The 18,424-nt window shown below is 36.1% G+C and overlaps 2 protein-coding genes across 3 annotated transcripts in view; both read left to right on the top strand.

Annotated features, from left to right (window-relative positions):
- The window catches only part of LOC126595816 (uncharacterized), a 99,602-nt gene that overhangs the window by 71,065 nt on the left and 10,113 nt on the right, over positions 1–18,424 (top strand). The gene's annotated exons all lie outside the window — the stretch shown is intronic.
- Positions 14,464–14,895, top strand: LOC126595823 (zinc finger protein 8-like). Its single transcript, XM_050262127.1, has one exon. The coding sequence runs from the start codon at positions 14,464–14,466 to the stop codon at positions 14,893–14,895; it is 432 nt and encodes a 143-aa protein (XP_050118084.1).

Here is an 18,424-nt window from a genome sequence, read left to right as displayed (position 1 = left end):
ATCGATGAAGATTCTTGGCGAATCTCAGTATAAGTGGCTACCTCTAAGGGTATGATCTTTACCCACATAATTGTACTTTACTTATGCTCTGACCTCGTGTGTGAAATGAGTTCATTCCCGCTCACAACGCACTCTCGTCTTTAGACATTATTAGGTTTAAATTTATTCACATTTTCCACATCACCATACTTTATGGCTTCGTCACCTTCTAGGTGTCGGCTAACACAGCTCGATTCGGAGTCCTAGCGGACATTTTGAGTCGGGGTGTGTCAAATACCCTTATTAGTTTTAAAAAATGACATTATTTATCCTTCCATACACATTTTTTTTCATTTGAGAGCAAAGTAACCGCCACTACCTACCACTACAACTACTAACCTTACACACCATCGTTGGCACCATCACTGCCACATCCTCACCACCACAGCCACGACTGCGACCACTGTAACCACAACAACCTCCACCACCACCGTCGCCAAAATTGTCACCGCCTTCACCGCCACAACCACAAACACTACTACTACGACCATAACCACTATCACTATCGCCATTTTCTACCACCATTGGCACTTATACACCCCAACCACCACACCCCACTATTGGCACCCACTAATACCCCTACCATTGCTTCTACCATTACAATTGTCACCCCCACCCCCACCGTCACATTCCTCGTCTCTACCACCTATAACTACAACCACCAACCTTACACCATTACCGACATCACTACAACCAACGTTGCCATAGTCACGGCCAACGATGCCTCAACCACCACCACCACCACCACAAAGGTGACAACTACCGCAACCACCACTATCGTTATCATCACCCCCGCTACCATTTCTAGTTTTGCCAATGTATACAATTACATCACTTATTTTAGAATTTATTTATACTAGTTTTTATACTCACAGTACTTTTAAAAATCTAGTTTATCAAATGCTTAACTAATTTAATTTACACCTATTTATTCTTAAAACACAACAGAAGCAATTTTTTTTTAAAAAACACAACAATCCCAACTAGCCCTAAACTAGACCGTTGGTTCGGTTTGGTCTAACTATTTTCTTTCAAGCTTTGAATTTCAATGGAAAAATATAATTGAGCAGGCCAAACAAGTCCAAGATTTAGTTCATAACTTCTAATTCATGGTTTGGTTCAACCAAACCGATCAAACTTTTAGTTCAAAACATATTTGTCCAAGCGGTTATCGATATTGTCATTGATTAACAACCAGCACCAACTACCGGGTATGGAGTTCTATACTAATGGTCTGGATGTAATTAATAGTGAAACCATTCATTATAAGTTGTATTCATTTCAATTGGTTTCTAACGTGGGATTTTACAATCTTCAACATCTCATCATTTTTGAGACCACCCTTTAGTGTACAACATATGTAGCCAATTCCATATTAGTAACCCTATTTGATTTGATTTGGTTTCGTGAATTTGATTCAGGTTTTTCAATTTATGGTCCAAACTTGTGACTCTAGGGCTTTTAATTCATGATTCCAATTTAGGTTTGTTGATGCACAAAATCAGTGAGGACTTTGGTACAACAAAAAATGTTAAGTTTGTGACCTTCGCTAGATTGCTCTGGTCACTAGTGTGGATAAGTATGTAAATGGATAGAGATAATGAAGCAAACACAAGATGTACGTGGTTCACCCAGATTGGCTACGTCCACGGAGTAGAGGAGTTCTCATTAATTGTGAAGGGTTTACACAAGTACATAGGTTCAAGCTCTCCTATAGTGAGTACTAGTGAATGATTTAGTACAAATGACATTCGGAAATATTGTGGGATAATGATCTCCTTTTATAGAAGAGAGTTTCTAGCTTTGTTTTGACATTGACACATGTCGTGTTGTGATTGGTTTCTGATGTTGACACGTGTCGCACTATGATTGGCTTCTAATGTCGACACGTGTCGCGCTGTGATTGGCCTCTTGGTTGGAGGGAAACTCTTCTGGGTCCTTGACAGTATAACGTTGACCGATGCTCAGTAGTTTCAGGATTGGTCAAGTATGGTACAAACAAGGTTCAATCGATCGAGGGTTCGCCCACTCTGATGCTGTGTCAAGGTTTTAGAGTCAGTCCAGTGACCCACAATGAAATTTTTTTTTATCCCCAACTTAACCACATGCACATATTAATGGATGTAGAGCTTTTATATAAAATATCTTGCTGCAATTAATAATAAAACTATTTCAACTATATATTTAATTCATTTAGGTTTTCGATGTAGAACTTTGCATTCTTCAATGTTATGGTGCGTTGATAGGAGCATATTTATGCGACTTAATTAGCTTGTTTCCTTGCATATTAGGTTGCCTAATTACATATTTCTAGAAGTCCTAGAACTTGCCCTAGATATTGCCGCACTATCCCTTTAATTTCTAGTTCTTTGCTGCACAAGACACAACCTTTCTTTCCTATTTTCTACACCTAAACCACATTCCTGTTTTGTTCCATCCCTTGCCGCACAAGGGAGAGATTCTCTTTCCTATTTTATGTCCTAAAACATATTTCCTTTTCCCTAAAACCCTATGCCGCACCCTACATCTTTTTTTTACCTATTTTGTGCTTCAAAACACATTCCTAAATCTGTCCTACAATTTCAGCCGAATTTCCCTTTCCTTTTCTCTTTAATTCCTGCACCTTTCTTGCCTATTTTCTGACCCAAAATCACATTCCTTTTCCTACATAAATCCTTCCCTAAAACCATTTCAAATTCGTAGCATTTCCTTCCCCTATAAATAAAGGCCCTTGCTGAGCATTCTAAAGACTCCACCCTTCACCATAACCAACCTATATCCATCCACCACCACAAATCACCACAAAAACCTTCAACCATCCCTTGTACCACAGCAAAGAAGAAAGAAGGAGACCCTTAGACGTGCTTGCCATTCAAGACGTTGGATTGTTGGAGCCTTTCTAGGTGTAATCTTTCTTTTGTTTTCAATGTTTCAATTCAATAATCTTTGTTTTGTGAGTATGAGGAACTAAACCCCTCTTAGTTAGGGGATGATTCGAAACCATGTTCATGCTTGCAATATGATTTGATTACATCCAGTTGTGTTTTATAAGTTGTGAATTCAATTTACTTATCCGTTCGTATAAAAAATGATTTGTGTATGTTGGTTGAGAGTGCACGCTTAATTTTCATGCATGAATTTGATGCTAGAATATAAGGGAGTTTCACCTAATCGTTACGAACTTATATTCACAAGTAGTGAAGGTTGCTAGTCACAATCGCTTTAAGTAAATTCTTGGCATAAGTTTCATGCAATTCATAGTAACGAATACTTCGTCAATGCTTATGATTTTCATAGAACTTAATGATTCTTACTTGTATCTCTATTATGCAATTCATGTAGGGAACTTGTGGGGAATGCTTTGGGTTGTCGTATGCAATCATCCAATTCAATAACTTTTGGAAAATCTGAGGGTTAATTAGTGCAATTCACGGTTAATCTGGGGCGTTGAGAATTCATAGCTTATTGAAAAGCAACTGGAAATTGTTTTGTATGCAAGTGTGTCATGTGTTGAAAAGAACCTCCTAGCTATCCTTTTATCCATAGTTTTATTCAAATTCGTTCAAACTTTGCTTAGTTTAAAATCTGTTTTGTTTTGTTTTCAAATTCGTCAAAACCAAATCCCCCAATATTTTAAAGTGTTAGATTAGTTAGAAATCAATTTAGTTTGTGTTTTTAAGTGTCTTGATTCAAGTTATAACCCAATTTCGTCCAAGTTTGTGTTAGAGTTCAAAACTGCCCAAAAAGTGTTTTTAAGGCAGGTTTGAGTGTCTTTGTGCTGTTTTGAGTCTTTTGTTTTATTTTAGTGTTTTAGAGTTTAGATTTGCATTCTTTGAGTCTAGTTTAGTGTTTCAAACTTTGTTTTACATATTTGAGTCAGTTTAGAGTGTTTAGCAATCCCTCCTAATCCCCGGTTTAAGAACGATCCCTACTTATCCATACTACAATTGTCAACAAGAGGGTTAATTTGTGTGTTTAGTTATTTTACGCATCAAATTTTGGCGCCGTTGCCGGGGATTAGCAACTTTGCGAATCCCCCGTTGTTTCTTTTTGTTTCTTTTTCATGTCTTTTGTTTTAGTTACTAACTTTGTTTCTTTTCGTGTCTTTTGTTTTGTTTTGTTTATTTTACTTCTGATATTTGATTTAGTCTCTTTCTTTGATTTAAGGTACTAGAGAAGTAGGACATGGATTTTTCTAGCATTCAAGCTCAATTGGCAAATCTTACTTCTCAATTGTCGCAGTATGCCGAAAGGACCACAATGCAAAGTGTCCCTACATTTGGTGCGTCTTATAGGCAAGGATATCAAGCCAATCAATGTCCACAAAGAGATTGGAGTGATCATTCAACTTCTATGTGGTGGGAATCTCAACAAGCTCAACACGAAGGATATTGGCAGCCATCTGAGGAGTTCTATTCAAGACCTATGCAATATGCTCAATCAAACTCCGGTTCGTCAATAGATTATAATCAAATTCTTAATGAATTAAATTCTTTGGTGCAAGGCTCACAAAATCAAGCCAAGGAGGCTCAACAAGATGCATATTGGCAGCCATATGAGGTGTTCTACACCACGCCTATGCAGCCACCACAACCTCCCCCACAATTTTCCCAAACAAATTCAGGTACGTCTTTGGATAATGATATGTTTAGTAAGTTACTCACCTCTTTGAACCAGGAAGTAGAAAATCGAAACAAAGAGATGCAAAATCAAGCCAAGAAGACGGGCGAATTGGAGAAGCATATTGGGCAGATTATGGAGTTCATGGCACAAATTCAAGAGCAAAGTAAACTCTCCAACTCAACTATTGAAAATTCGAAGGACGATTTTGCAATTGTTAAGGCTATCACTTTGGGAAGTGAAATGGAGGATGAAGCTGTCCCTGAACCATCCAAACATAGCCCGAAAGTGGATGAATTGTTGCTGCAAGAAGAATAGGAGGATGATGATATGGGCAGTTTAGAAGAACTCTTGCTGCAAGCCCCTCAAGCCCCTATGTCGTCCAACTTAGGTGAGGTGGTTCCTAATTCAATTCATTCTAACATTATTCCATCAAATGTCCCTTTTCCTCGTAGATTTTTTATTCCTAAGAAAGAAGAGAGTGAAAAAGACATTGAGAAAGCCCTTCCCAAGGTGCAAAGTGATATCCAAATTCTTGGTACAGCAAACCAAGTTTCAGATTGTGTTAAATTGTTTGAAGAACTTTGTACATCAAAAAGAAAGATTCAAGAAAAAGAAGTGGCTGGAGAATGTCAAGAATTCATCAAAGAGGACGTATTTGAAACAACAAAGCCCAAAGAAGTTGAGTTTGATGACACGGGACAAATCACAACCATCGTAATACATCTGGTCAAATGCAAAGTCCCTGAAACGTTCAAAGAAGTGGTGTTCGTCCTTGAGTTCTTATCGGAGCAAAAAGGTAAGATATTTTCTCCAATTTCAAATATGTTTTTTACTAACATGTTGATTTTGATGATTCAGGCACCCACGTTAGAATTTAAATCATTGCCGGATCATTTAAAATATCACCGTCCATTCAAAGATCAATTCCATACCATGGCCACCAATCAAGTTTAATTGGAGGTCTTCGTCCGGCTGCAAGACGTTAAAGCAAGCGCTTCTTGGGAGGCAACCCATGCATTCAACTTAGGAACGATGGAACTTTCACTCCACACTCAGATTTGCGTTCTTAAACCCTTATCTTTGCTGCCTTTATTTTATCAAACTTAGTTGTTTTTTTTGTTTGTTTGCTTTCTGTGAGTTTATGCTTAAAACATTGAGGACAATGTTTGATTTAAGTGTGGGGGGATAACAAAGTATTTTTGATGCAAATTCGTGGGTTTTATTACCTATCCCTTCTAAAGTTGTTTCTCACTGTTTTTAAGTGTTTTTAGTGCATTTTGAGCTGTTTTGGTGTGTGTTGAAGTAAAAATCCGAAAATTTGATAAAAATTTGAAAAATTGTTTTGAAAAAGCCAAAAAGAGTTGTTTTTGAATCGTTTTTGTGTGTTTGTGTCTTAGGGTACCTTCCAACACAATGATGAGGATTTGGTTTTTAAGTGCATGACTGTTAAAGAAAGTTATAAACATGGATGGAAGTTTGATATGCTCTTTGGTTTAAGCTTGGTTGTAGTTATAGTTTACGAATTCACATGTAATCACAAAAGGAAAAAAATCAGTTTTTGTAACATGCTTGAAGGAAGGAACTCAAACTAACACTTCATCCTTGTGAGACTTGAGCCTAAACGTTATTTGGAGAGTTATTAATCTGTGCATTCTTGTTTTCTAAAGTCGTTGCATGATCTCATCATTCTTTGCTTGGTTGCTACTTAGAATGCGTTTCATCATTATAGATCCAAATACTAGAACTCATGCCCGTTCCATTCAAAGCATGATATTGAGTGCATAACATATATTCAAGATGAAGTTGTTTAGTTACCACCAAAGCCAAAAAGCCTATCCTTTTTGTCATATGTTTTGTAGGTTTAACCCCCTTTGAGCCTTCGTTAGCCTATTTTCTTTGTTAACCACATTATCCCTACCTAGCCTAGATTAGGACTGTCCACACCCTTGTTCTTAAAGAATAGTGAAGCATGACTTAGAGGGAATTCCTTTTGATTTTTGCAGAAAAACAAGTGTGGGGGAAGGGTTTTCAAAGTGTGTTTTGTGTGCCAAAAGAAAGAAAAGGGCATAATAAAAAATAAAAAAAAAGGAAAAAAAAATTCGTGGAAAAAGAAAAAGAAAAAGAAAAGTGTGTGAAAAGAATGAAAAAGAGCTGAAAAATAAGTGAGAATGAACTCACATGTGTTGGTTGTTGAAGAAAGGGTCCAAAAGTTTGAATTTGACCCTAAGTGTTGCATGAATCTTCCCTTGTGTTTAAAAGTTGATTTTTGCATTCAAAAGTGAATTCTAAGTGTCCATTTCATTACTTTGCTTACTATTTCTTTAAGAACCTTTGTTTATCCTTACCTTCCTTTGTTAGCCAATACCCTTAGCCCCGTTACAACCCTTAGACTTCAATCTTGAGTGTTGTGTATTTCAATATGTGGAGTTTGGAATTGGTATGAGCATATGATATCACTTGTTCTCGCTTCTAAGTAGTAGCATTCCATTCATAAGATCATATATATACATGCATTAATAATTCTAGAAAAGTGCTTTCTTTGCTATAACATATGGGAGTACTAGTTTCATGTTTACATCAATCTTCTCACATATACCTAGTGTAGGGAGTGTAGTCAGAAAATCTGAGTGAAAATTGAGTGCATATCTAGTAAGGAATTGAGGGAATTCTCTAAGGCATGTTACTACATTCAAAAATGTTGTTTTAATGGATTATATGCGAACTAGTGAATGGTGACTACGATTAAGTATGTGCTCGAGGGTAAGGATGACTAAAATCTGTGTAAGTAATGATTTTTAGCATGTCATGTCATTGGAAATCCCTAAGACAATTGTTGGAAGGTCTAGGTTGTGTTTTGTTTTGTTTTGTTTTGCTTGAGGACTAGCAAAAGCTAAGTGTGGGGGAATTTGATAGGAGCATATTTATGCGACTTAATTAGCTTGTTTCCTTGCATTTACGTTGCTAGTACTTAATAATTTTAGTATTTTAAGCTATTTTCGTGCAATTTCAAGTTTTAAGGACAAAGTATGCAAACATGTGCATTTTGGAGCCTTTTGGAGCAGTTTTGGGCATGGAATGGATAGCTTATGCTTGGAGCAAGGTCTATGGACGAAATTGAAGATCAAAGGAGGCTATGAATGAATAATGAGATGAAAGAAATGAAGAAATGAAAATGAAGAACAAAGAGTTCAGAATTGGAAGCCAAAGTTTCTAAAGTTTGAAGTTTCTATTCTTGGGGGTTTCCATTCTTGAAAGTTTCTATTCTTGGCTTGGAAGTTTCCTAATCTTTCCTCACCTATGTTCCAGCCACAAAAGGGTTTCAAAACATGTTAGGTTGCCTAATTACATATTTCTAGAAGTCCTAGAACTTGCCCTAGATATTGCCGCACCATCCCTTTAATTTCTAGTTCTTTGTTGCACAAGACACAACCTTTCTTTCCTATTTTCTACACCTAAACCACATTCCTGTTTTGTTCCATCCCTTGCCGCACAAGGGAGAGATTCTCCTTCCTATTTTATGTCCTAAAACATATTTCCTTTTCCCTAAAACCCTATGCCACACCCTACATCTTTTTTTACCTATTTTGTGCTTCAAAACACATTCCTAAATCTGTCCTACAATTTCTGCCGAATTTCCCTTTCCTTTTCTCTTTAATTCCTGCACCTTTCTTGCCTATTTTCTGACCCAAAATCACATTCCTTTTCCTACATAAATCCTTCCCTAAAACCACTTCAAATTCGCAGCCCTTCCTTCCCCTATAAATAAAGGCCCTTGCTGACCATTCTAAGGACTCCACCCTTCACCATAACCAACCTATATCCATCCACCACCACAAATCACCACAAAAACCTTCAACCATCCCTTGTGCCGCAGCAAAGAAGAAAGAAGGAGACCCTTGGACGTGCTTGCCATTCAAGACGTTGGATTGTTGGAGCGTTTCTAGGTGTAATCTTTCTTTTGTTTTCAATGTTTCAATTCAATAATCTTTGTTTTGTGAGTATGAGGAACTAAACCCCTCTTAGTTAGGGGATGATTCGAAACCATGTTCATGCTTGCAATATGATTTGATTACATCCAGTTGTGTTTTATAAGTTGTGAATTCAATTTACTTATCCGTTCGTATAAAAAATGATTTGTGTATGTTGGTTGAGAGTGCACGCTTAATTTTCATGCATGAATTTGATGCTAGAATATAAGGGAGCTTCACCTAATCGTTACGAACTTATATTCACAAGTAGTGAAGGTTGCTAGTCACAATCGCTTTAAGTAAATTCTTGGCATAAGTTTCATGCAATTCATAGTAACGAATGCTTCGTCAATGCTTATGATTTTCATAGAACTTAATGATTCTTACTTGTATCTCTATTATGCAATTCATGTAGGGAACTTGTGGGGAATGTTTTGGGTTGTCGTATGCAATCATCCAATTCAATAACTTTTGGAAAATCTGAGGGTTAATTAGTGCAATTCACGGTTAATCTGGGGCGTTGAGAATTAACTGAAAATCGTTTTGTATGCAAGTGTGTCATGTGTGGAGAAGAACCTCCTAGCTATCCTTTTATCCATAGTTTTATTCAAATTCGTTCAAACTTTGCTTAGTTTAAAATCTGTTTTGTTTTGTTTTCAAATTCGTCAAAACCAAATCCCCCAATATTTTAAAGTGTTAGATTAGTTAGAAATCAATTTAGTTTGTGTTTTTAAGTGTCTTGATTCAAGTTATTACCCAATTTCGTCCAAGTTTGTGTTAGAGTTCAAAACTGCCCAGAAAGTGTTTTTAAGGCAGTTTTGAGTGTCTTTGTGCTGTTTTGAGTCTTTTGTTTTGTTTTAGTGTTTTAGAGTTTAGATTTGCATTCTTTGAGTCTAGTTTAATGTTTCAAACTTTGTTTTACATATTTGAGTCAGTTTAGAGTGTTTAGCAATCCCTCATAATCCCCAGTTTAAGAACGATCCCAACTTATTCATACTACAATTGTCAACAAGAGGGTTAATTTGTGTGTTTAGTTATTTTACGCATCATGCGTCTCCCCGACCTATGGTACAAAACATACAAAAGTCTTACATACACATATCATAACTATCTTATGAAACTATTTCAAAAATTCTAGTATGTTTAGATTTATCCTATAATAATACTATTTCAAAGGTTCTAGTATGTTTAAGGATATTCTCCACTTCAGAGTTTTTAACAGATCTATATATCATTATATCTTTAACTAAAATTCTAACATCCAAAAATTTTCTAAATATAAGATAATTTGAAACATAGTATAAAATGTCCTATCACATAGGCGCAATAATATCAAACAATTATTCTTCCGTAGCTAGCACCATATCTTTTCTAAAGTGAACAGGGTTTTGTGTTACTCTGTTTGCACAGTTAACTTGCTTAATTGGTCACAAGGTCCACCACCTTGCCAGTTGGTGAGCAGAAAGTACTGCAACCCTACTTTCCACAAAACTAGAAACTTGAAAGGAAGCCCCTAATAACCAAATTTAGCGATTAAATATGGAAAGAGGAATCAAAATGATGAGCGGAAAGCAATGTCAGTGGGATTCATATGATTGAACCTTACCAAAAATACCATAACAAACAAAAGCAAACAATTGACTACCTAGGCAGGCCTAGCTTCGCTGCCTCACCATTTGTGGACGAGACGAGGTGAATTTGGTGGACCTTATCTTCGAGCCATGAGTTCTTTACACATGGAAATCTTTGGATGTTACAGGCCAAATCTTTGTAATGGTGCATTATTCATTTTGGTTTGGCTTTAATTGGTGAGAAGTTTCAATGGATATATTTTTGACACGTGACATGTTGAACGACATAAAAATTCGACACATATGCTATGTTTTAACAAGGTAATATATGTCATTCAACGTGTTATATGACGTATGTAGTTTTTTTGAAGTTTTTCTCAGAATTTGTCGAGAGACTTACATGCATCAAGTGGCAGATTCATGATTTAACATCGGATGGTCCTAATATAACATCAGTATGAGAAATTATTTTGTACGCAGGAACACAGTCCGCTACACCAAGTGTAACAATACAATTGGTTGGAAACTTGAGAAACAATCAATTGTATCATTACACTTCGTGTACTAGACCGTGTTACTGGCACACTAAAAAACTATATCCATCCAACGGGGTAAGGAGTGGGGATAGCCAATTAGGAATTAGAATTTGGTAAGGTGAAATGGGATTGGGTTGGATGAAGTGAAATTGGGGATTGGTGACTTTACTCAAAAGTTGTTTGGGTTTTATGTATTTTTATTAATGGTTTGAACTTTGAACTTTATAACTGAATTAAAAGTTGCTGATGAATGTTCTTTCATGGTGGTTGTGCATTTAATTTTTTTAATGGCTTGGCCCAAAATAACGTCGTTTTGGTCAAGTTCATTTAGTAAAATAAAAGAGTCTTCTTCCTTCTCTTTCTAGGCAAAACCTATAATCTGTAGCCATTGCTGCTCTTCTCCTCCACCACAACACAGACTTAGATGGTCCTCGAAGGTCCTCACATGCATTTTTCTGAGCTTCTGGGTGATCCTCGAACTACCCTGGTCCCTTAGTAAATCCATCTCTGCATGCACCCCTATGAATCCATTAGTGTGTCCAAACCAATAATACAATATCATATAGGAAAGTTAAAACACATGACATTGTGTTAATGACTCACATTGGCATCTTGAGAGAAGTATGCATATCCTTCCCCAATTAGTCGGCAAAACAAAACTCAAGAGAAAACCACATAAGAATATCTCAAATTACGTGGAGAGAACAAAAGGCTAGACCTAGCTAATTTCTACTTGCATACATTTTAGAACAAGAAATAATCACATATGACAAGAACGTACATACCAAAATGATAATATAGTATCATATGAGAATGCTGAAACACATAACATTTATGCTGTTGAACCGAGATGCAACTGCAGCACCACAGAAATCTAAGAAACAATTACAAAAAAAAAAAAAAAAAAAAAAAAGGTAAAGTACAAAAGTCTATACCTATTTAGTTAGTTGCAACTTGCATTTATCATAGTACGATGAATGTAGCCAATTGCACACCTCGTATCTACAACGGTTTATGATGCGTGCTTACATAAGCTAAGGGCAGACTTATGTCCATAAATTAAGGATTTGGATCCTCTCTTGAGCATAGGGTCCGAATCCTGCTGACCAAGCAACACGGACCGTTGGATTTCCTCCTGCTGACCAAGCAACACGAACCGTTGGATCAAAATCTAACGGTTACAAATAGAAGGCTTTCTAAAAGATCCAATGGTCCGTGTTTCTTGATCAGCAGGATTTGAACTCTCTGCTCAGGAGAGGATCCAAACCCATAAATAAATACGGGGGAAAACAAAAAAAGTAGGGGACTGCATTCACCTTAAAGCAAAAAAGTACGGCGTACTATTATCCGCACAACCAATGGAAAAGCTCAATTTTCTGGGCATGCAAAAACAAATATATGGCTTGATCCCTCCGGCCCCTACCTGCAGGAGGTGGAGGAGGATGCAGCAACAACATATAGCCTTTCCCTTTCAGTGTTTTGTCGAATTTTGGCAATTGCTTTCAACCCTTGTATCGATGGCATGGCCAATAAACGAGATAGGATTGTACTACAAGCTATTTGATGGACCAAATATTGTACCATGCACAGTAACGGAGTTAGAGATTTTTCTTAATGGGGCATGCTAAAACACTTTACATGTGAATGGGGGCATTCGCCCCTAGTGAGCTTATGGTGGCTGCAATTCATACCAATATCATGCATATCATGATCTTATTAGTTTATAATTACGTTATCACGTTTCCACATATACATGTGTATATATTTAGATCAAATATTGGTACGTTTAAATTAAAAAAATAGTACATTTTACTATGGTACATTATAAATAAATAAATAAGTGAATAGATTTTTACATAAAGAAGATGTGCATATTTTACAAACAAAAATTGATACAGTATACATATATATAACAAAGTGGTACATGATAAATAAAATGGGAACAAATAAAAGATTAAAAAATTGTAGGTACAAATAAAAGTTTAAAAATATGGGCACAAAAAAAAACATTATATAGGTGGAAAGTAAAACCAAAAAGAAAATTGGGATGCATTACAAAATGGTTGCAAATTAAAAAATGGGTACAAATTAAACTCAATTAAATTGAAATCACAAATTTAATGCAGATCTTCACATGCAATAAGTATAGGACTCATTTGAAACCAACTTCGAGGTCGGCCATTACCATAATCATTTGGAAACACGTCGAAAAACTCGAATCTGGGTTGAGCTCGTAGGTTTTAGGGATATGATGTTGATGTGGACTTCAACATGCAAAAGGTGAGAGAAAGAAAATTGAATCGGAACGATCTCAAACAAAGTTGCTCCTGAAATTTAGTGAAGGGGAGGAAATTGAATTGGGGCATAAACTTTTTTTTATTCGAATCAAAGTCGACCAGGAAAGAAGAGATGAGGGAGGAAATTGGCGAGGACAATCCCACATGTCAAAAGAGGTATCGTCAATGGCAAAAATGAAATAAAAGAAACTTAACTAGGCATTCATAATATAATGAAATAATGGTGAGCCTAGTAGAGTGACAAACAGGGCTCAAGGGTTTCTATACAAAGTCGTTCTGTTCAAAATAGGAAGCATACTAGCTTATGAACAATGATTTATTCAATTTTGAGTTTTATATGGATTGAATTTTGTGGCTTCACGATTAGAATTGTCTTTTACTTTTGTTGTTTTTTTTTTCAAAATTGAATGTTAGATATTGTTGATTTTAATAATTTTTCTATCGTTTAGGTCTCATTAATTAATTAGCCCGAGGTTATTAAAGAATAAATTTAGGCTAATTTTTTTATGTAAATTTAAAAAAAAAAATTATGTACACTATCCTAATTAATTTTATGAACATTTTAACCTAAAAATATTTAGATTCCGATAAATATTGAAAAATCATTAAATTTGGGTGAATTTTGAGTTAAATTTTTTTTTATAATTATTTTAGCTGTTGGATTTAAATTTGGGCGGTTAGATCTTTTTTTTATACCGTTGGATTTGATCATTTTAGAATCAGCAGTTGGATTCAATGAAATTATAAATATAAAACAAAAACATTAACTAAATTAAATGTGGACCGTTAGATAACCAACGGCCTGTTTGAATTTCAACCGTTGATCATCCAAAAGAGCCATTGACTCACTTTTCTTGGCCGACAATTGCTGGACACACCCACGTGGGTGGGGCTGTCCTTTGCAGCAATGATAAATGCTGGAGCGCGTCCTTCATGTGGTGCGAGTGGTTTTGGGCGCTTGTCGTCCAACTCCCTCTCTTCCACTCACACAAGTGGACTACTTGACTAACCCAATCCTATTTTCTGGCCGGTATTTGGCCCAATTGTAGCTTTTAACCCAAAATTCCAAATTGGCCCTAGGGTTGGAAGGAAATGGGAGGGGAATTGATGGTAAATTTTAGGACTTACTCCAAGGGTTGGAGTTGGTCTAAGGGGAATAGGAGTAGGCTAAGTCTTGCAATGGGTTAGCAATAATGTGATTCAAATCGCCTTTGACTAAGACCTCTCAAATTCGCTTTTCAGTCATTTAAATCACTTTCCAAATGAATCGTATATATCTGACAAATAATAGTAAAAGCAATACCAGGGGAGGCCCATGCAATGGTGCTTTAGTAGCTCTGCGTATGGTTGGGTGTTTCTAAGGGCGCAAGTAATATATATAAGTTTCGTTAGTTTTCAATTTCCATGAACCACATTCTTTCATCAGAAAATGAAGCTATTCGGGTTTTCAGTGACGGATGACAGTGACCAAGTCGCCGTGATCATCGAGAGCAAGAAGTTTGAGTGTCACTACTGTGGCCGGAAGTTTGAAAGCTCTCAAGCATTGGGAGGTCATCAAAACAAACACAAAAGAGAAAGACAACTTGAAAGGATGGCCATGTTAGAACATATTCAACATCTTCGTCATCCTCCTCCTAATCATGATCATCGTGATCAAAATCAACTGGTAGCAGCAAGTGTACCTATATTCGTTTGTTCTACTGGGTCCACAAGCAATATCAATGGTGACCATGCTGGTGCTGCTCGGGTCCCGTCTGTTGTAGCTCCCAGAAACCTTCACGGCCCGTACTTTAACCAGATCGAACAGGTTGTTCCCAACACAGATGAAGGAAATTATGTTGATCTGCGTTTGAGACTTTGAGTCTTAAATTTCACTAAACTGGTTAATTAGAAAGCTTTTTCTGGCATTGTATGCTTGAAAACTTGCGTGCATGTTCAATTATATGGTTCCGATGCCATCTGAAGAACCCTAAAAAGTTGCATGTTCGAGCTCATACATGGGCAAGCATCGTTTTACAATGCATCAAACGATGCATAAGCTATGAAATATATGTTTATGTCTTCATTATTAGAATCTTAATATTGAGTACCTTACTTAAGAAATCATAAAGTCTAGCTAGCCATGTGAAGTTTTATTTTCCTAATCAATGGGAAAGAGAGAATTCTAATTCGGGACATTTTTCAATATTAAGAAAAGATACTATTAGACTGAGAGTTAGTTCATAGCCATGTAAGGTTATATGGATGCATGAATTTTCTTTAGCTTTCATCTTGTAAATAGAGTTAATCGTTCAATTTATAGTTTGATCGCTCAAAATCAGAGACTTAAAAGTTAAAGTCTATTTTTGAGAGTATAAAAGAGTATTTATCAAATATAGTAAAAAAGTAACTCTTAATTTAAAAAATGTCACTTTTTATTAAAACTTTCAAATATATCCAAAAGTTCACTTAAATAGACACAAATACTCTCAAATTTAACAATTAAATAAATTAAAGGCTTTTTAGTTATTGTCGCCTCAAGCTCCAGTCCAACTTCACATTTGCTTCTACACTCCACCTCCACAACTCTATCCCCTTCGACCCCCTTATCACCGACAATGAGCGCCACCCCGATTACCGCAAGTGGGAGTAACAAAATTTCAATCATGTCTTCAACAACTTTTTTCTTACTAATATCATTTTTAGTTTTAAATACAAAAATAGTTTTTTAAAGTTAATCCACATGTCGTTATATGATTATATTTGTGAGACCCACATGACACCAAATCATCACACTAACAAAGCAATTGACAAATCTTTCACGAAAAAAACTAAAATGATCATGATGGACAAATTCAAAGAAAGACTAAAATGATTGACGATAGACAAATTCAAGAACACTACTATTGATTATCATTAATTGTTAAGGACCAGATTAAAGAGTTATGTCAATGTCACGAATCATTTTGGCTAATTTATTTGATTGTTAAATTTGAGGGTATTTGTGTCTATTTAGGTGGAATTTTGGATATATTTGATAAAAAATGACATTTTTGAAATTAAGGGTTCATTTCTGGCTATATTTGATAAATACTCAGTATAAAACCTAGAATTTAAACTCTAAATGGTTATACTACAGTCTAAATAATCAAAGATCTAAATTAAATGAGATTAATATAGCCCAAATTAGCAAAAATGAGATTTCCCAATGTCAGTCTCATTGTTTATAATTCGTGGAGAAGTGGAAATTATAAAATATAAGGGACATTCAACGCCGATTTATGTGTCTGTCCTCTATCCATTCGAAGTAACGAACGGAGGTTCCTACTTCTTCCAAGGTCGGCAAACCGAGCAGACTATGCTAACAGCCTGCTGCAACCTCAGCTAGTCAAGGATGTGCATCTACAAACACACACCGTATAAGTTCGCATTCGTGTCTCCTCTTTCGTTAGTGTTATTAACTCTCAGAAATTATGAAGAACACAGACTTAAGGATTCGAAAGGAGAGAAATAAGAAGGCACTGTTGTATTCAAATCACAGAGGAAAAATACAATCTTAATCACAAATGCCTTACAAGCTTTCTTTTATAGTAAAACTAACTTGCCTAGAATTACAATATTACCCTTCTTATAATCCACCAGATTCCAACAAACTCAATCCATATAACAACCATCACATATCCATTAAGTGTTAGTTTTCTCTGGGGACGGGCTACCATGCGTGTCAAATGGTGAAGGAAAGGATGAAGTTGTAATTCCTTGTGTGATTAGGTGGTGTTGCATGTAGTTCTAGGAGCCATTCTTCTCCTTGCTTGTCCTGGAACCTGTATATATTCTTTCAATCCTTTAGAAATCTTGTTTTTCAGTTTGCTTTTAGTATTAGGGTTTTACTGAAACACACACATCGCCCACAAAAGAAATTATTTTTTGTTCAAATAATTACACATATATTAAACATGTTTTTAATTACCTGGGCATGCAAAACTCATATATAATTGATTTAATAGCTCAAGAAAAAGCTAGCTCTTCCATTTACGTACCACACTGCTTTCATAAGTCAACGGTGTTCCTATAATACGAGAGATTTTTAATGTGATAGGAATACGGGGTGGTACACTACATGTTACTATATAAATTGTGGAATATGTGTGTTAAAAATAAAATTTCTCAGCACTTATATAAAAACATGTGGTATACCACCAGTGTTCTGGTCACAATGAAAAATTTCTCCTATAATACCAAGTCTCCCCTAACAAATTGGAAGGTAACATGAATAGTATGATTCTCTCCCCTCTAAATGTCGTTCTCTTCCTTTTCCTTCTCTTTCACTTCCTCTTTGTCTCTCCCTCTCTATAAAGAAATCAACATTTGACGTGACTTAATCGTGACCGTTCAAATAGCAAGGGACTGGAAGGGAGAGACTTTTGAGGGGAGAATACCATACTCCTAAAATACCACTCAACAATTTACTCCCATTTTTTTTTCCAGTTGTTTTTTGCTTTTCTCTTTCTCTTGGTCAAATTCTGCCTTTTGTTTGTACAGTTTTAACGCATCTATAAAATTTCGCATTTTTCTAGAGCCCCAAATATTTATAGCAAATGTAAATAATAAGAGTTCTGTCTTAGACTGAGTCACAAAGTACATAAATTTAGAAGAGTATCTATGGAAGGTTCCAAGTTAGTGAACAAATTAAAACTAGCCTAAGCCCACACATTGTGTCTGAAGCAGTTTTTTATTTTTTTAGGAAAATATATGGGAGAAAGAAGTTTGAAAGAAATGTGAAAGAGAAAGGGAATTATTTTTTCGGGTGCTCACCAATATCTATTTCAAGATGCTCGTTTTTTTCTTGGAGTAGATTTCTGGATGCTCATTAATTTGGCAAAAAAACCCTCTTTAAGTTTGAGCGGTTTCACAGACCCTCTCGTTCTTTTTTTTCTTGGTATCCTCGTCACATCCTCACAAATTAAGACAATGGTTTCCCAACCCTTCTTATTTAATCGACATCATCTGAGAGACAAATGACAGCTACGCAAGTCCCCCTATAAGAATTCCTTGCTCTCCATCAAAACTAAGTTTTCGTTGTCCACCTCTCTCTCTCTCTCTCTCTTTTTGCTCGTCAACCTTGGCAGGCGAGAAAGATGAGAGAGATGGACGAGAAGCAATCAACTTATCGATCATCGTATATGCCTGATGGTGACCGTGATCACGAAGGTTATCCATGGAAAAATCAAAGGTATTCACGTAAAACATCTTTGATCTACAACTCTAGCCAATCAGAGCTCAAGAGATAACGTCGGGTGGCCAAGTACAAGTCCTACATCGTTGAAGCCAAATTCAAGACTGCTTTAAAGAATGGGGTACGTTGGTTCAAGAACAAATATGATGCGCTTGTGTATGCGTAGTTTGAGAGA

The sequence above is a fragment of the Malus sylvestris genome, chromosome 13 (genome assembly GCF_916048215.2).
Source record: "Malus sylvestris chromosome 13, drMalSylv7.2, whole genome shotgun sequence".
Taxonomy (NCBI): domain Eukaryota; kingdom Viridiplantae; phylum Streptophyta; class Magnoliopsida; order Rosales; family Rosaceae; genus Malus; species Malus sylvestris.
The sequence above is the reverse complement of the archived record's forward strand: the minus strand, read 5'-3'. Positions and strand labels throughout refer to the sequence as shown.